Below are 20,560 nucleotides of genomic sequence, written 5' to 3' on the forward strand. Positions count from 1 at the left end.
CGCACGCGATTGCCAAAACGGAATTACTGGCAGGTCCGGCTGTGGCGCTGCCTGCGGCGAGCCCCAGGAGTTGATTTCGCTTTCCACTTGCTGACGGGTAATTTTGGTGTTCCAGTTGCTCAAGCAAATTGTTGACCCACAAGTCGAACAACCCAAGCGTACCTCTGCAGTGCAGATTTTGGACCAGGTAAATCCGTGCACACCTGCGCAATCCCTCGTTTCCTACACTACCAGACCCTCTATAAAGCATCGATGATCCTCTATGCCGTGACACCTGACTGGTTGACTGTATTGACCATCGTGCAGCCTAACGGTCTCCAGGATCTGGTATTCAGCTGGCGAGCACCAAGCTTAGATTGGAAGCACAGTTCACTGGTTCTAACCATGGAAGCCAGTTCCGTCGGCGCTGACGTATCTGCCGACCACGTCATCGCCGAGTTGCTCGAGATGGGGTTCGAGTTCGACAAGATCAGCGAGGCGATTGGGGTCGTGGGACCGTGCCGTGCTGATGTGGTGGAGTTCATGCTGAATGGGTCTGGCACTGAGCAGAGAAGGCCGAGTGGGGGATCGCAGAGGCGCTGTCCTGACAGGAGCGCTAGACTGGCTAATCCCAGGGGCAAATTTAAGCAGTCCAGTATTACCGATCACATCGCCTCAACCACTGGCGGTAAACCGGTGTCTCGTGGCGGGGAACCGAGTACCTCGTATTCTTGTTTATCAGCCTCCACCGACCCTGCAGTGGCTGCTGCTGTCTGTTCCAAATCAAAGCCTGAACCTCAGTTTTCACTTGATAATTTAAGAGGCGAGTTTAACCGGACTGACAAAATTAGTGCTGTTTTGCAAAAGCATTTCGGCTTCTCGTGCGTCAAGGGTTTCCAAAAGGAAGCCCTGGATGCTTGGTTTGCTCACAAGGATTGCCTTGTTCTAGCGGCAACTGGATCAGGTAGTTTATTGCTCTTAATTATATATGCTCTTAATTCTTTGTCTTCTTAGCCATTTCGCACTATATTATGCAACGTTTTTTTAGCCATCCCTTAATAAACTGAATGCTGTTAAAATGACCATGTTGCCAGGAAAGTCCCTTTGCTTCCAGATCCCAGCTCTTTTGACTTCGAAGATTGTAGTGGTCATCTCACCCTTGATTAGTCTAATGCACGATCAGTGCCTTAAACTTGCAAAACATGGGATATCAGCATGCTTCCTTGGATCAGGGCAGCCAGATAATCGTGTTGAGGGCAAAGCGATGGCTGGCAACTATAAGATTGTTTATGTTTGCCCTGAGACAATTTTAAGGTAATCATTCTTCTTCTCAAATGCTAAAAACGATTTATGGATTGCCATGCTTATTTGGCAACTTCTGTACATGCAGACTGATGGAACCGTTGAAGAAACTTGCAGAAAAGCCAGGGATTGCACTTTTTGCCATAGATGAAGTTCACTGTGTTTCTAAATGGGGTCATGATTTCCGACCTGACTATAGGTCTGCTCTTGTATTCGATATCCTATATTAAAGGTGCAAGTCAGTACTTAGCACTGTTTTTCATCATTGCTAGTTTAGTCTGCGACTTACATGCCAGTGATATAATTTTCACTCTGGTACTTACAAACATTGTTTTCTGCTACAGGAGATTGTCTGTGCTTCGAGAAAACTTCTGTTCCAATAAATTGAAGTTCTTGGAACATGATATTCCTTTGATGGCATTGACTGCTACTGCAACTTTCCATGTACGAGAAGACATCCTCAAGTCCTTGAAAATGTCAGAACATACAGTGGTTGTCTTGACGTCCTTTTTCCGGCCAAACCTTCGATTTACTGTGAGTAAATCTTTCTTTTTTCATGTTCTGTCCAGAGGATACATTGTGGTATGCTATGTCAGATTGTATACTTGGGATCCCTCTACCTTACTAACCACTAAAACACATGCAAGAAAGTCAAATGTTTGTGATGTAGAATTGTGTTGGTATATCTAATAAACAAATGCTGTGGTGTGCATAGCCATAGATAGACATTTGAATGTACATTCTCTTAAATGTTTACTAGGATCTGAATACCTTCCTTTCCTTTAGTTGAAACATTCTCTCTTATGAAACACCATGTTTTAGAGCTATGCAGATGCATTACGGTCTTATGCCACTTCAGAGTAACCCCTCTCCCCTTCTGTTTCTGGTTGCAGGTAAAGCACAGTAAAACCTCTGCCTCATCATATGGACAGGACTTTCAAGAACTTATAGGGACTTACAATGCTTCAAGGAATTTCAGGGGGAAAGGCCAGCAAATTCTTCATGAAGTTGAGCCTGAGTCTGAAAGCAGTTCATATGACTCTCTGGATGATAGTGCATCAGATGACGAAGAGGAAGTTCCTGACATTAAAAAAAATAAACTTGCCAAGTCTCTGGTAAAAGAAAACACCGAACATGAGCTGGATCAGTATCCAGGAGTAGATGATTTTGATGGTAATGGACAAATCTTCTGTTACTAGTTTTACAACTATTTGCTTTTGGGAGGACGCCATATGGCTCCAGTTATTTTTTTAAAGAAAATATTTTCAGAACGTGGTATCTTTCATGAAATCCAGTTTTACCCTTGATATGAATTTTGACAGGATGCATGATAACAGTGTTTTGAAGATAGTTATTCATTTTTGTGTAGCCTAATGTATGCTTCTGACTGACATCCGAGTTTCTCTTAGTTTCATGTGGGGAGTTCCTTGAAAGCTCGCGGCCTGAGATCTTTGCACCTCCTGTGCCATCCCATGAAACTAGTTCAACAGAAAGTTTTGATCAAGGTCCTACAATTGTGTATGTACCCACGAGGAAAGGAACTGTGGAACTAGCTAACTATCTGTGTAAATCAGGCCTCAAAGCTGCAGCGTATAATGCAAAGGTTGGCACCACTTATGGAACATGCTACCTTTTTATAAGAGAATAGATTTAATGTTTACAGACTGCAAACATATTGCTTCTCTTAATGTATGCAATCATGTGCCTTGTCTGAATCTATCTGATACTTCTTTCCAGATGCCTAGAGCACATTTGAGGCAGGTGCATGAGCAGTTCCATTGCAATGCCTTAGAGGTAACCATAAGTATGTTCATTTGATATTGTTTTGTTTCGTTTCACATATGATTGGGATATGCTATGGAAGGTTGATCTTTCCCATTTATGGATGCAATTTCCATGATCTCAACTACTGATGTGCATATTTATTCTGAGCAAATGAAGCCCGGTGATCAGGGGGATACGTGAGCACGCCCTAGCTGCTCGACATGTGTCTAACGCCATCCATTAATCCGTTAACACAGGGGAAGGCGCATGTGGTCGCGTCTGTAAAATAGACCACCCTTCTGTCCTCTTCTACCTCCACCGCTCTCTCTCTCTCTCTCTCTCTCTCTCCCCAAAATAACCACAGGTAGCGCCGCACAAATTTCATAGTACAAGAAAATTTTCTTACACTTTCCGATTGGGATCCAAGACATTTATCCAAAAATTCATAGTACTGTACAAATGAACGAGATCTAAGAACTCAGATTCATGAACATAGCAGTTTCAAACAATTAAGCAATGAACGAAAATTGCATCTAGAAAACCGAACAAATAAACCAAACAGAAAAGGAAAAAAATACAACAAACAGAGGAGGCCAGATCCACTGCTGCTGGCCTAGATCTGATGTTGTCTTCATCCTCTTCAACCACGCGGGGCTCCAGCTCGAGGCCAACCGGCAATCGTCTGCGACGGAGCAGGTTGAGTAGATGGGCGTCGCTGGACTAGATCAACATGTCTACTTTGCTCGTAGAAGGATTTCCCTTGCGGGCGACTGGTATGACTCCCGCTCGGGTGAACAGGCTTCACCACGCGTCCGACAACCGAATCGAACCTGCATATCTCATCGAACAGCTAGCAGGGGAAAGAAAATTCCCAAATCGAAACCGCCCTTCGTCGGAAGCCTCCCCTTCCAATCGAGGACGCGCAACGGCAGTCGGCAGAAGCGCATGGTCCTACCTCCCCAACTGCAGACGAGTTCGACGACGCAAGGCCTCCCTCCTCAACCATGCGAGGCTCGAGCTCGAGGCCCTCCTCGCCAACAGATGAGTTCCTGATCCTGCCGTCTGCCGCATCTGGCCGCTCCGCCCGCGCTCGTCTCCCCTGCAGAGCCACAGCCAACTCCTCCCCGTCGTTTTGCCGGTGCCGGCCTCGGGGACGGCGGCAGCGTAGGCCACGATGGGGACGGGGAGGAGCACGGACGTCCTGCTGCGGTGGCGGCGCCGGGAGCAGGCGCACCGCGCGACGAGGCCGAGACACGCATCGCTTGGGAGCGTGTGGGAGCTCGTGTGGCCGAGACGCGCGTGTGAAGATGATTTGGGGAAGGAGTGAAGGACGAGCGGAATAAGAGGATAAGGCACGTGGTGGGGCAGCGTTTAGCAGCGTTTTCACGAGAGAAAGGTACTCACGCCGTATGGTCGCCGTGAGCCATAAAATGAATCTCAACGTTGATCCAACGGCAGCTAGGGCGTGCTCACGTATCCCCCTGATCCCAAATCCACTCTCTTATTCTGAGGTAGCATCGTGGGTAAGGGACTTAGTATTTCCACTTCTGTACATGTTAAAGTGATAACGGTCCATAATTCTGATTTAGTTCCCATTGTTAAGATCTCGGGACTTGATAAGATGCAAATGTTTGATATTTGATGGTACTTGCTTTCTTTCTTATAATTCTTGCTAAGCACAAGTGGGCACTTGATAAATTCCAACAATACTATCTATTGGACACATGCCACGTTATCAACATTCTTTACAGTGTTATGCCAATCCCTTGAGGAAATGGCTTCAACTAAAGTGATAAATCACCTGAATCCTGATATTACATGGCTCATGCTTCAGTATCCTTAATTATTAACTGAAACTTCACCATGTTATCAATTTTTTTTTGTATTTATTTAACTATTCATATCAGGGATGAATCTGGTCTCCAAAATTTCCAAGTTTTCCTAATGTTTTGGAATACATCATCAAATTTTGTATGGAATTTTTGAAACACTATCATGTTCTTAACCAAAAGGGGATGCTAGTTCCTTGGACACCAAACGGTTCCCACTAGTCTCTGCCAAACTTTGTTAAACCATTCAGTCCTTTCTCCCCTACTTCTGATGATTTAATCCTTTCTATATAGGTTGTTGTGGCTACAATAGCATTTGGCATGGGAATTGACAAGTCAAATGTCAGGAGAATTATTCACTATGGTTTACCACAGGTTAGTTTGTCCTTCAGTATTGGTGTATTCCCTTCTGAACAATACTTTCCCGCATGAGTCTATGTCTCTGTAAAAGAACAGATGATTTGTTGTTCTGGTATACATATAAAAATGACTTAGAAGACCCATAAGCTTATACATATATGTTGCATGCCAATCTAGAAAATTACAGCCATAGCAATTAAGGAGTTATCGAATAAGTACAGTGCAGTCTGAAAATTACTGGGGCTGAGTGTGTTTAACAGTTTAAGTTTTATGGCTTGGTTTTGCTGATTGGTTCTCACTACTGTAAAATACAGTGTCAGGTTGAATTACTGACCCAATAATATAATATCATGCAGAAACACAACGGTTTAACTAGCATTTTCCTGGATAGTTCAAGTACATCCAAGTTGGGTTAACCTTTGCTGTGTTTATTCTTTGTGCCTGAGTTCTCTTGGCCCTTATTTATCCAGAGTTTGGAAGCGTATTATCAAGAAGCTGGTCGTGCTGGTAGAGATGGAAAGTTGTCAGATTGCAGTGAGTTATTATACTTCAGATTTTTGTTCTAATGTTGTTTGGCTTGTTTCACTGAAGAAACTGATGAATTGTACGCTAACTAGAGAGCATTTATACATACCGCATACGCTTACCTGCAACTAGTTCAAAAAACCAGGATGGTGAGTGAACCGGACAGGCAATCCACTTATTTGGTTGTTTGACTGGCAGTTCAGCTTGTCCAACTGTTTCAAATCCTGACTTTATATGGGCCATAATCTTTTTTACAAATAAAAGGATGATAAAGTAATAATATATTTTATTTGGAGTTTGTCTAATTAATCCAAATGGTTTTGAAATTAATTTTGTGCTTAGTCATGACACATTAGATACTCGTATCCTTATATGGAGGATGGACTATGATGCCTATAAGGAAACTGAACTTATCTTTAGAAATGATATTTCTAAGTAACTATTTATACCCGGGAAACCTAACCAAAACATTTGGTAAAACATATAGCTTGGTTAGGAAGAAGCTTTCATTATACTTGCCGGATGACATTGCTCCAATTCAACACTTTGGTACTGTTTGTTCCTGTTACAGTTCTATGCTTGAATAGTACCTAGGCCTTAGTGAACATGATTGACGACACATCTGTATTCTGTAGAGACAATTGGGGCTTAGGTTTACGAAATAAGTAGTACAAGGCTATTTTCTGGAGCATGTTTTTTCTGTTGGCTGAATAGTAGGAACTTTATTACTGCAGTAAATTTAGTAAAAAAATATTATTGTCAATAGATTTTAGTGGACCTTCATAACAAAAATGTTTTTTGTTGTGTCTTTGTCTGAAACAAAGTACATATTGGACTGCAAAGCTGTTGGTATCAGACACTACTCTTATCCTTAGTTATGAAGCAAGCTATTATTCCTCTCTGCACAATTTCACTTGTTTCTTTACATTGTTTATTGGCAGCTCTATATTGTAATTTTGTGAGAACACCAACACTGCTTCCTAACAAAAGAAGTGATGAACAGACAAGGGCAGCATACAGGATGCTACGAGATTGCTTTCAGTATGTCTCGGAACCATAAATTCAAACCTTGATGGCCCAAAATATATATTGAATAATTATCATGCAATTAAAATTCTTTATTTAATGGCTATGTATATTTTCTATATTGCAGCTATGCTTTGAACACTTCAACATGCAGAGCCAAAATTCTAGTAAAGTACTTTGGGGAGGAACTTGGTCTTGAAGGATGTCAAATGTACTTTTCTACCTTTTGAATGCATATTCTTCTTATATGAAATAAGGGCATGCCTTTTCCAGTTTCGTGTGTATTTTCTAGTACTGTTGTACCATGGTATATTTTTCAAAGAATACATATATTGAAGCCATAGGTGTTACAACAAGGGTATATTTGGAGCTTGTTTCTTTGTATTGTGGCATGAATCAAATTTCCCATTTTAACTTCATTTTGTCCAGTATTTCTGTGAGTGTCTCTCTGACTCGCTTTTCACCTCAGGTGCGACGTTTGTATTAATGGCCCTCCTCAAATGCATGATTTCAAGGAAGAAGCAGCTGTGTTCATGAATGTGCTCCAATCTCAAACTGTGAGTATCCAACTTTAAGTTCTGTTGACCATGTGACTATATCCTATTCTTGTGCTGAACCACTGATAAATGTGATGTCTGTACTAGTTTTATCTGCTCTCTAATATTTCAGTAGCATATAATAATTATTTTGTTTTTTTTATCATCTTTAGAAGTTTGTGATCATTTTCCTTGATAGTTCAAACGAGAGATTCTGTTTCAGAAGAAAGGTGTGGTATCACCTCACTGACTAATTCAGTAGCTGAGGAAGTGTCCTAAGCTGATTGCTCTAGTGATACATTTTGTAAATAGGTTATTTCTACATTTACAATAAAAGAAAGCACAAACAAGAACAAATAGTGCATAATTTACCACAGATCTTATAATCACACTGTTCCAAAGTCTGGGTCTTGAATAAAGCAAAGTGCTTTTGACTTACAAATTTACAATGTTAATGTGATGCTAGAGTTATTTTTGTTACTAGTTGTTTGCAAATTAGATGGATGCTGTCATTTTTCGGTTCCGTTGGATATAAAATTTCCATGTAAGGACTTATTTACATATAGTCAATAGCTATCCGGGAAATGCACTTTGGCTCATAGGAGCATTTGCTCCTATTGTGTGAATCCATATTTTGAAGTGTAAAAAAATTCTAAACTAAATTTTTACATGTACATCTAGACATTTTATGTTGGTACACAAATTTTCAGAAAAAAGAAAAAAAATTCTGTGGCTCCTATAAAAAAGACAAATTTTGATGTTCTAACACGACTACGTGCAGCATATTTTTTTGTCTTTTTTGTACACACCACACAAAATGTTGTTTTTCCACGAAAACTTATGTACGAACATAGAATGTCACGATGTACACCAAAAAATTTATGTCAATTATTTTTGACATTTTTAAAATTAATTTTTAATTATTTTATATAATGGGAGCATTTGCTCCTATGAGCCAAAACGCCACCTCCATAGCTATCCTGGCTACTTATCTTTGGATATATAGACACATTTTACAACTTTAAGATGCAAGAATGTCCACAGTTCTGAGTCCCCTTTTCCCCTTACATACTTTATCTACAGTGCCTTTTCCATGGGATGTTCCTGAATAGGAAAATGTTATAGGATAAGGAATTGAGATAGTTTTGGTCTCTTCATTGCAATTTTGGTTTGTATTTGTTAGCACTTTGGAACATTTGATATTGTTGGTACTTTGACTAAATCTTGAAAACACATCCAGGGACAGGCAACTGAAGGTATGAATTACAACAGTACAGACTGTTACAGATCTGGAAGACGAAATTTTGGGGAGGTACCTGATTTCAGAACGGCAGTCAGTTTTATACGAGAGAAGGTTTGTGTTCTAATGCTTATATTCATATAGTGTTTTTAAATTTCTTGAACTGGGGGTGGTAAATTGAGACTTCTAGTCTTAAGCATCGCTGCAATCCTGCAACATAAGTACTTCAATGACCTTTTCATTTATCATGTTCGTTCCTGTTAGTTATAAGTTTCAGTCCTCAAGTCTGTTCTTACGATTTATTTTCAGCTTCCTAGGTTTGCCACGACAGACAAGATATGGTGGCAAGGTCTTGCTCGTATTTTAGAGGACATGGGATACATACAGGAAGCGGCTGAAATTGTAAGTACTATTTTTTTTCAGTAGTCTGACACAGTAATAACTCATTATAGAGTATAGCATAGTTGCAGGGGATATTCACCTGCAGGGGCAGTGCTTACATGATGATGTTGCCTCACTTACTCGTTTCCTAAAAATCAAATTGATGTTACTGCATCTGCCTCAGTTTTAGACTTGGCGTATTTGCATGTTGGGCAAACTTATTTTGAAGTAGAAATGAATAGCTCATTGAAGTTACTGTCATAGGGCGAAGCTATTATGATTTGGCGTAGAATTGTAGTGAGTACATAACTTCTAGATTAACTGCCATGTATCATGCTATCATACCATGCAAAGATGGATACCAGGTAATATCATATCAGCGATGCTGCCTGGTATGAAAAATAATATTGGTGGACTAAGGGCTAAGAAGTATTTCTGCCTTTCTGGTGCTCTTTGTCAGTCATTCCAGAAGCTTGTCTACACACTTTGTTCTATAATTTTCCCCTCGGCCCTTCACTACAAAATTCAGGACCAAATTTGCTGCATGAATGCTATTCTTGAATTATACCGGGACCTATGTGATGCAGGGAGTACAAATAATGTTGCCATAATATATGCATAATTTATTATGGTGTAACACCCACATTACTTATCGAAAGGGGAAATCATCCTGAGCTGTCGTGGCAGTAATACATTGATTTATTTGTTTCAGTTTCCTTTATCACAACTGATTAATGGACCCTCTTGCAGCCTCGTGTCATAATCCAGAATCCAGAGCCAACAAGAGCCGGCTTAATTTTTCTGAGTTCACAGCCAAATGAGGAAGGCTTATACGCATACCCTGATGCCGCTACATTACTGGCGATGACTCACCCAAAGTCCTTATCTTCTTCCGCTGAGTGGGGCAGGGGTTGGGCAGATCCTGAGATACGCCGCCAGCGTCTTGCGGGCAAGACGGGAAGAAGGAAAAGGAAGAGGGGTTCTCGGAAGCAGCCCACGGGTTTCACCACTGCAAAAGAGAGGCTATCAGCGATACTCTCGAAGTCGAAGCGCAGAAGGTAATATGAGGAGTGAGGAGCTCATGAGATGACAGAACTCTTCTTGTGAAATTAAAGGTAAGTGAACACCTGTAGAGTATAGCATAGTTCAATTCTGATCCCAGTTTCTCCTGTTAGCCGACAGATAGGCTCAGGTTGATGAAGTTGCTCAATTATTACTGATAGTGTAAAACATTTGGAGATCAGTTGTGTTTGTTGTTTTCTTGGAGAAGATATTGCCTGTTTACCAGTTTGAGTTGCACAAATTTACCGCTTATTAGTCTCAAAGCATTAATTTCTGTATGATTTTTTGTGAATGTTTTGACAAGAGTTTCCTCGACTGTAGTATAATCATGTGACGTGGGTCTAAAGAAGTACAGGTCCAGAAATTATTGCCTACATGCTACAGCCGATTCATCTGAACAGTGAAGACGTCTCGTCACCTGTTCTCACGTCAAATCCATGGGGTTTCGTCAAACTCCGTTCGTCCATTTCGCAGCTATGCTTCCGGTTTGATCGACACGTAGCGGCAAACCGGAACTTCTTCTCCGCCATGGATGGCCTGGATAACTCCAACTGTCAGAAAGAACGTGAGTAGAGGTGACTGCTCGTACAATGCTGTCGTTGTTCCGTTCCCTGAAAAATGTTCCTAGCTGCCTGCAGAGAGTTAACAGTCTACATGTGGCATTAAAGCACTGCCAGATGGGTAATCTGGTTTGCGTCTTGCAAAACCTGCCCGTTCTTTTTGAATACGCCCCAAAGGATTCGTCCATGGTTATGGTCGATACCAAATCTAGTGTGGAGATGAGATCCCATGCATTTTCTCGTCAATCATTAGGCCAAACATTAGGCCGCAACAGGACAACGATCCTTGAGCCTTGGAGGGCACGACTCTACATTCAATGGATCAAATGATGGTAGTATTCGCATTTCGTACACGCATGCATGCATGCGTTCACTAGGAATATAAACGTGATTCATAGATTTACCATCATCCTGTGTCAGTTTTCTACACGTGATTAGTGTGCTTGCATTTGCTTTATCCCTTGTAACCACGAGGAAACATTGGACACAAATTTTGTTAAGTTTTCGCTACCACTACATATGGTACAAACCTCCCACGACATGATTGGAATTATGAAGAGCAAATCAACTTCCTCATACAAACATGTAAGATCAACCTTCCTAACTCTTTATTTGAAAGAACATAGAAGTTGAAGTAGATTGTGCGCTTTGCCGTGCCGCCTTTTCGTGTTGCTCTTTTTTGTGTGTGTCCTTTTGTTGTAATGGCCGAGGGCCTGTTCATTTTTCTTTTTAATTACTGTTTTGGTTTATCAACCTTCCCTTTGATTTTTCTCACGTAACATAGAACTTGACGACGTTCTTTTTTTCCCCTTCATATGTAGGGCAATGTCTTATTTGGTGATTCGTGGTTCCCTTCTTGTACTTCCCTCCATCCCCTGAAAGTTATTTTAAATTTGTTGAAATTTAGATGTATCTAGACACTATCTAGTGTATTGACACATCCAATTTTTGATAAATCATAGACAAGTTTCATAAGGCGGAGGGAGTACTTCCTTTCATTCGTTTTTGTTTTTGTTTGACACCATGAGTACTTGGGATAGAACTCAATGCCGTTCTTTTTTCCCCCTTCTTATGCAGGGCGATGTCTTCCGTACCCCCTCCATTTATAATTAGATTGCGTTCTATGATTAATCAAAATCAAACTTAGTAAATTGCTAGAAAAAATATTAACATCTACAATGTAAAATTTATAGTACTAGAATTGCCATAAACTATGTTTTCATATTGTGTGTCTTTGATTATGGTTGTTGATTTGCTTCTATATTTTGGTCAAACTCGGTAAAATTTAGTTTTGACTAAACCCACACTAAACGAAGGAGAGTACTACGTAGTTTCTGACCGAAGAGTAAGAAGCAAAGTAAGAAGAAATCACGATTCAGATAGGAACATTCCTTCGGGGTTATCACATTGGTAGCCCGTCGGACCACGTTGCAACGGACACGGCACCAGCAATCAAGAACCGAGCCGCCGCACAAGTTACGTCTCTCCAAAGGCCACGCACCGTCAGCATCTGTAATAATCGCATCGCAAAGAGAGAGAAGAAAAAAAAAGCAAGATAAGCAATGAGAAAAGCTGGACGCGTCGATGATGTTTTCGCAAGGGCAGGCCTGGAAAAGGCACGTGGCCCACAGCGTCAGTGCCAAAGCCGAGAAAAGCAAAGAGCAAGGCAGGCGGAAGCAGTGGCGGTGACGTCACGGGGGGCATTTTGGTAGTTTGGGCCGGCAAATGATTTGGTCAATCGGATCTGGACAGCCGGGCCAGCCCTATCCTCACGCATCATGCAGCACGCTCCTCTTTGCTTTCTTATTTTCTCTGTCTCACCATTTTCTTTTGCGAATGGATGAAAAACTAATGCTTCCCTTGAACTGGTTTTCGTTTTGCTTTATAAATAAAGGCACATACGACCAAACCAATACAAGATGACGAGAAAATCATTTTACAAAGCAGATAAAATGAATAAACAACAAAGAACGAGAAGAACCAAGCAACAAGCGACACCGAAACAAGATCTAGGGGAAAAGAGCTTCACAACGATGCACCCCACGCCGTTGACGAGACCGACGGTTAATGGCTTTCACCCGGAACCCTAACACAGCGAAGGTACCCACAAAGACGTCCCGAAGAAGGTTACACACCCGTAGGCACCGCCACCGTCGGTGTTGAAACGTGGATCTTAGGCCTAGAAAAATCTTCGCACACACCCGCGAGCGAACCACCCTTGATCCCCGAGCCCGTCCTTCGAAACTAACACTCCCTCCTGCTCTAAATAACTATGGCAGATTTAGGTGAAATATACACTAGTAATATATCTATAGGTTTATTAAACCTGCGATAAATATTTATGGCTAGAAAGAGTATAAAAAACTCCAATATAAGTACTCCATCCGCCTATAAATTTAGATAAATATAAGATATATATTTATAGATAGAGGTAGTATTTCAGAAGCTTCGCCTTAATTTTTTAGTGAATCCTGAGAATCCCATGAGAACAGAAAACTAATATCAAAAAATATATCTTATTTGAGTAGTATTTCAGAAGCTTGGGCTAAAAAACTAGAGAATCCAGAGTTCCGTTTGAAAAGAAAGATATTCTTACCCTTCTAGTCCAATGGAAATTAAGCTGCTCTGCGTGAGATTCATGCGAGGAGGAAAAAGTGAAAAAAAAAAAGCGATAAGCATCATGCGATGTGATGAGATGATGCATGCATTGCACGGCCATCCGCCGCAGGAGATGATACGAGGTGATGCAGCGTACCCTAGCCGAGCCGAGCCAGGCCTGCTGTTGGCTGCTGTGCTGGCTCCCTGTAGCGCCTTTTGCCGGCCAAGGAAAACTGCGAAGAGGGGAGGGACCTCCCCATGAAAAGAGTAGATTGCAGCACTGCAGCAGCAGGAGGATGACAACTAAGTTCAAACGTTCATCATCATCTGTGTTGAGGATCTATGGTGGCTTAGGGATTAGGGTTAGGGAATGCGTGCAATGATACAGACTTTTTTGGGGAGCATAATGGAGTTTTATGGAGTGATTTAGACACAGGCTCTATGATATCATTTGGTTGATGCTTCTTATGTTAACTTTTTAAAATTAATTAATTCTTTGAATCACAAGGCGGTGGGGTTCGACGAGCAGTTGAACTAGATGATCATGATGAAAACTATGGCGAGCATATTCGCAAAAGCACATTTTCGTGGAATTTGCATCAAAAGTCTTAGCGGCACCAAGTCACCGAGCCTAGAGTTTAAACTTGATTCCTATACTATTTTGTCGAGATGTGCTTGACAATGTGATTGCATCTTCATTCTATTTTAGCAACGCGAGCCTAGCAAGCGACATAGCAAAACACACACACACACTTTTTTTTTTGAATCATTAGCAAAGTTTCAGAACCTGCTATATTTTCATCATTTTGGTGTCCCAATACAACATGCACAACGTCTCATGTTGTGATCCGATTCATATAAAGACAAATAACTTCTGACAAGTGTAGTAATGCATGTTCTGTGTATATTCAAGAAGCTTCGGCTAAAAAATTAAAGATACGTGCAAATGATTAAAAAAAATATTGGAAGCATAATGGAGTCTTATGGGGTATCTATACACGGACTCTATGGTGCCATTTCGTTGATGCTTATTATATTAACCTTTCAATTAATAATCGTTTGAATCACCATGCAATGAGGATTGACGAGGAGTTCAACTAGATGATGATGATGAATACAATCGCGAGCATATTTGCGAAAGGACATTCTCATGGAATATGCATCGAAAGTCCTATTGGCGTCGGGTGATCAGCCTAGAAATTTAAACTTGATTCTACTACATGATTTTGTCAAGATGGGCTCCACAATGTCATTGTATCTCGGTTTTATTTTAGCCACGCGTGGCTAGTGACGTACACCCTCTGCTTCATATTACTCCGCATATAAGCCCAAACTTTGTCAAGTTTAACCATTTGTATGTACAAAAATATTAGTATTTAGAAAATGAAAATAAATCATTAGTACCGTAATGCAATGTTCTGCCATATCATTAAATCTGATTATATATATTTATATTCAAATCATGAATAGTAAGTTAAAAATTACAAACTTGACTTTGAGTAAACCTTAGACGCATAGTTATCTTGAATCATTAGCTAAGAGCATCTCCACTCGTCATTCTGAAGGGCTAAAAAGGCAAAATGGAAACACCAGAGAGAGAAAACGCCCCAGCAGGTGCAAAGTTTTCTGTATCTGGTGCCCCAAGGCCAACCCAGCCTATATGGAGGCAACTGGCAGCGCCGACTAACACCACGCCCAACAAAAGTTGGCCACGTGGCCTACGGAACCACTAGAAAAGCTAAAATGCTCGAATATGGATTTCAAGTGGAGATGCTCCAAGTTTCGAAAGATGTTAGAGCATCCCCAGCCGTTGGGCTCCCCAGGCCAAAATCCGGCGTTATTTAGCGACGGATGGATGTATTTTTTGTCTGGGGAGGCCCATTTTCCCAGCGGCGAGCCCATGATCGCCTTCTGACGCGCACCCACCGCGTGCATAGCGACGGTGCAGTCGCCGGGAAGGGCAACCATCGGAGTGCCCTTGATGCATTGAACCGCCGTAATGGTTCGCGAAGTCGTATGTGGCGAGCCCAAACGCCTCGTCGGGAATCGAAGTGGCCTCGACGCGAGAACCGCCGTAATGGAGCACGAACTCCGCGGAAGAGCAACCGTCGCTCTCTTCATCGAGAGACCTACATATACGGTTTCGACGGCCGACGCCATTCATCTATTCTCTCCTCTGTCAACCATGAGTGATCTCTCTTGGCCATCGGACACCGACAGCGAGGGGAAGCCACCTGGATGGCGCCATTGGTGGGATCAAGCTGCATCGTCCAGGAGCGACAATTCCCCCCCTCCCCCACGGCCAGCGAGGACGAATGGGATGACGACGAGGAGGAGGACTGATACGTCCAAAACGTATCTACTTTCCCGAACACTTTTGCTATTGTTTTGCCTCTAATTTGTGTATTTTGGATACAACTAACACGAACTAACGATGTTTTCAGCAGAATTGCTCTGGTGTCTCGTTTTTGTGCAGAAATTCAACTTTCAGGAAAATCCCCGGAATTTATGTCGAAGGGCTTATTTTTCCAGAAGAATCACGGAGCCAGAAGGGCGGACACTGGGGAGGCCCGGGCCCCCAGACAACAGGCCGGCACGGCCTGGAGGGGGGGCGTGCCGCCCTAGCGTGTGGCCCCCTCGGCTGGCCTCTGACGCCCCCCTCTGGACTACTTAAGGGTTTCGATCTAAAAACGCGAGAAGGGAAGTCGAAGTCGCCAGAAACCATCCAGTACGCCGCCACCATCGCGAAACTCCGTCTCGGGACCAGAAACTCCGTTCTGGCACTCCGCCGGAACGAGGAATTGGAGGAGATCATCGCCATCATCACCACCGACGCCTCTCCATCGACCAGCCATGTTTCCCCCATCCATGTGTGAGTAATTCCCCCGATGTAGGCTGAAGGGAATGGTAGGGATTGGATGAGATTGGTCATGTAATATCATAAGATTGTTAGGGCATAGTGCCTAGTGTCCGTAATTGGTACTTTGATGATATTGTTGCAACTTGTTATGCTTTATGCTTGTCACTAGGGCCCGAGTGCCATGATCTCAGATCTGAACATGTTATTGTTTCATCATGATATGCATTGTTTTATGATCTTACCTGCAAGTTGTATACACATGTCGATGTCCGAAACCCGATGCCCCGAAGTGATAGAAATTGGGACAACCGGAGGGGAAGGCAGTGATGTGAGGATCACATGTGTTCACGGAGTGTTAATGCTTTGCTCCGGTACTCTATTAAAAGGAGTACCTTAATTTCCAGTAGATTCCCCAGAGGCCCGGCTGCCACCGGCTGGTAGGACAAAAGATGTTGCGCAAGTTTCTCATTGCGAGCACGTACGACTATATACGGAACACATGCCTATGGATTGCTTAGTACTTGGACACCGTTTTATTATTATCTGCAAATGCCCTGCTTTGATTGTTACATGAGTTTCTCTCATCCATGCAACGCCCGTCATCCATCCTTGTGCCTACAATATTTTAATCCTGCTTGTTTAATAAAATCACTACTGCTGTCTTTGTTACTCTGCTGCTCGTTATTTCACTATCGCTACTTGCTATAAAACTGTTATCTATCTGATAAACTCTTGCGAGCAAGTCTGTTTCCAGTGCGGCTGAATTGACAACTCCGTTGTTAAGGCTTTCAAGTATTCTTTGGCTCCCCTTGTGTCGAATCAATAAATTGGGTTTTACTTCCCTCGAAGACTATTGCGATCCCCTATACTTGTGGGTTATCAAGACTATTTTACGGCGCCGTTGCTGGGAGCATAGCTTTATTTGGAAGTTCACTTGGATTGATATTGTTCGCTGCAAATTCTCCATCATGGGTAAATCTCGCGATCCTAAAGTCGCCATATTACCATCCACTACAAAAAAAGGTACAACTCTGAGTACCTCTGCTGCTCTTGATTCACCATCTGTGATAAGTCAACTTGTTTCACCACCACAAGCTTCACTTGCTTGGTACTTCACTGAATACTGAAAATTCTCATAATATTGATGATGTTTCTGCTGTGCTTGATGATAGTGGTTCATTGGGATCTTTTCTAGATGCTACAATTGCTAGGTCTAGACAAATTGAAAATACTGAAACTCCTAATGAAAATGCTGCTACACCTGTTAATTCACCTGAGTCTGTTGAATACTCTAGTGATGATCCTGATGAGGATTATGTGGAACTTGATGATGATTTTATTGATAAATGCAATGCTACTACTGATGCAAGAAAAATTAAAAAGTTGCTTGCACAACATGCTGTTAGATATAAGTTGTCTCCCGATCCTAAATTTGCCACATCTCCTATAAACATTAAGGATAAAGATTATGATTTTTCTCTTGATCTATCTCATATAGCTATTGTTGAGAAAACACCCTTTTGTGGTACTGAAAAAGAAAGTGCTGTAGAACACATGAATGAACTTTCCACTTTGAGTAGCTTGTTTTCTGATGATGTCAAGATGCGTACTTATTTTATTGCTAAAATTTCCCCCTTCTCATTAAAGGATGATGCTAAAACTTGGTATAATAGTTTGCCTCCTGGTTCTATTGATAGTCCAAGTTGTTTGCTTGATGTTTTCTTTCGGAAATACTTTCCTGCTAGTGCTCAACATGCTGCTTTGCAGAAAATTTATAGCTTTGACCAGGGAGATGGAGAGAAATTGCCTGAAGCTTGGGCAAGATTTTGCTCTCTTATCAGAGCTCAACCTGGACATGATTTGGAAAAGCATGATTTACTTGATATATTTTATAGTGGACTAACCATTGAGTCTAGAGAATATTTGGATAGTTGTGTTGGTTGTGTTTTCAGGAAAAGAACTCCAGACGAAGCTGAAGAATTATTGGCCAAAATAGGCCGGAATCATGATGATTGGACAACACCTGAACCAACTCTGACGCCAATATTGAAGAAGAGGGGTTTAATTAAATTAAATGATGAAGATATGAGGGAAGCCAAGAAATCTCTTAAGGAGAAAGGTATTAAATCTGAAGATGTGAAGAACTTACCTCCCATAGAAGATTTATGTAAGATAACTCCCCCTTCATCCATGATTGAGGTAAACTCTCTTCAACGCTTTACTAGGGAAGATATTCTGTATTCGAAATCTCCTGCTCAATGCTTAGATGAGTTTGATAATTATATTGTTAAGCAAGAAAATTTTAATATGAGAGTAGAGAATCATTTAATGGAAAATTCTCAAGCTATTAGCAATTTGCATGATATTGTGGAGAGAACCTCCAATGATGTTAAGATGCTTGTTAAACATTTTCATATGGTTCAAACTCAAATTGATCAACTCACTAAAGTGCAAAATGACTTGATAAAAAATAATTCTAAAGAAAAATATGCTTATGAAGTAACAACTAGAGGCGGTGTTTCTACTCAGGATCCTCTATATCCTGAAGGGCATCCCAAGAGAGTTGAACAAGATTCTCAACGAATTGAACCTAGTGCTCCTTCTAAGAAAAAGAAGAAGAAACATAAAAATGTTGTAGAATCCTCTGAACCTGTTAATGATCCTAACAGTATTTCTATTTCTGATGTTGAAACTGAAAGTGGTAATGAACATGATAATGATAATGATAAGAATGATGCTTCTGATAAAGAAGAAGTTGAAGATGAACCTGAAAAGCATGCTAAAAATAAAAAGTATACTAAAGAAGATTTTACTGCTAAGAAACATGGTAATGAAAGGGAACCGTGGGTTCAAAAGCAAATGCCTTTTCCTACTAAGAAACTAAAATCAAAAGAAGAAGAACACTATAATAAATTTTGCGATTGGACGAAACCTTTATTCTTGCAAATCCCTTTGACTGATGCTATTAAATTGCCTCCTTATTCAAAGTATATGAAAGATATTGTCTCTAACAGAAGGAAAATTCCTAATGAGGAGATTTCCACTATGCTTGCTAATTACTCTTTCAATGGCAAAGTTCCAAAGAAGTTGGGCGACCCAGGTATACCGACTATTCCTTGTTCTATTAAGAATAATTATGTTAGAACTGCTCTATGTGATTTGGGAGCGGGTGTTAGTGTTATGCCTTTTTCTCTTTATAAGAGACTTTATTTAGATAAGTTGATACCGACTGATATATCTTTGCAAATGGGCTGATAAATCTACTGCTATTCCTGTTGGTATATGTGAGGATGTTCTTGTTCAAGTTACTAATAACTGCTTGATATTAACTGATTTTGTTGTGTTGGAAATGCCTGAAAATGATAACATGTCTATTATTCTTGGGAGACCTTTTCTTAACACCGCAGGGGCTGTTATTGATTGCAATAAAGGAAAAGTTACTTTCAATGTTGATGACAAGGAGCATACCATTTATTTCCCCAAGAGGATCGATAAAGTATGTGGAGTTAATACCATTTCTAATGTGAGAACTATCAAAGTTGGAACTATTGATTGTCCTATATATGAGCCTAAAGAAGGATATCAAAATATTATGATTGGATCCATATCAATACAATTCAAGGTAACATGATTGATTTGAGGTTTAATTCTTCTTATGCTATGTAAAATTTATTTGGTGGCAAGACTTGATCAACCTTGTTAACAAATACTTTTTATATGCATAGAGAAGCTAAACAACATTTCTTTCTTCCTCCACTTGTTCTACTTGCTGTAACACTTATTGTTTTGCAAGGTTCCTTAGTAAATTAGAGATTTCAAAATCTTTTTCTGCCCAGTAATAATAAATTTAATACCCAGAAATGTGCATTTTTCAAAGTTTTCAAAAATTCACAAAAATTATACCGTTGGTCTTATTTTTCGAAGAGGCACCTGGGAGCACCTAGGGATGACCAGTGGGGCACCCCAGGGTGGCACCCCACAGGCCGGCGCGGCCAACAAGGGGGGGGGCGCCACCCTGTTGTGTGGGGCCCTCCTTGCCCCACTTCTCCCGAAAAAACTCGCACCAGCTTTCTCTCACTCGCGTTTCTGCTCAAGAGCTCAAGATTTTTCGATCTCTTTGCTCAGCCCAGATTTCTGTCTGAAATTTGGCACATTTGCTCTCCGGTATGTGACTCCTCCGATTATCCAAGTAGAATTTTGTTTGGTTGAGTATATCTTGAATATTTTGCTGCTGTAGGTAACATGTTTAGTGAGCTTGCATGCTTGTTCTAAGTTGTAAAAACTAGTTTTGATGCATGATTAGTACTCTAGCAAGTTCCTATAGTAGTCCTCTTCAATTATATTTCACCAAATCAAATTTTATATTGTTTGTTGAAAAATTTCAGAAAAGGAAGATGGATAATTATAACTTTGGAGAAGTGTTCGAGAGAGAGACGACAAGCACGGGAAGGCCCTCTAGGACCGTCACCCGATTCAGGCGATCCTATAATGAGGACGTCATCGCACCAAGCTTCGAACCCGAAGAGGACAATGGAGTC

The 20,560-nt window shown here is 41.2% G+C and overlaps 1 protein-coding gene across 1 annotated transcript; it reads left to right on the forward strand.

The window, feature by feature from the left end:
* The first annotated feature begins 349 nt into the window (after positions 1 to 349).
* Positions 350 to 10,229, forward strand: LOC124708098 (ATP-dependent DNA helicase Q-like SIM). Its single transcript, XM_047239784.1, has 15 exons — positions 350 to 943; positions 1,074 to 1,293; positions 1,370 to 1,480; positions 1,626 to 1,815; positions 2,175 to 2,454; positions 2,691 to 2,884; positions 3,019 to 3,075; positions 5,169 to 5,249; positions 5,705 to 5,768; positions 6,701 to 6,800; positions 6,913 to 6,996; positions 7,255 to 7,342; positions 8,562 to 8,675; positions 8,871 to 8,963; positions 9,693 to 10,229. Exons 1-15 carry the CDS (start codon positions 385 to 387, stop codon positions 10,002 to 10,004), a joined length of 2,547 nt encoding a protein of 848 aa, XP_047095740.1. The 5' UTR covers positions 350 to 384; the 3' UTR covers positions 10,005 to 10,229.
* The last annotated feature ends 10,331 nt before the right edge of the window (positions 10,230 to 20,560 follow it).

Source organism: Lolium rigidum, chromosome 4 (assembly GCF_022539505.1).
Source record: "Lolium rigidum isolate FL_2022 chromosome 4, APGP_CSIRO_Lrig_0.1, whole genome shotgun sequence".
Taxonomy (NCBI): domain Eukaryota; kingdom Viridiplantae; phylum Streptophyta; class Magnoliopsida; order Poales; family Poaceae; genus Lolium; species Lolium rigidum.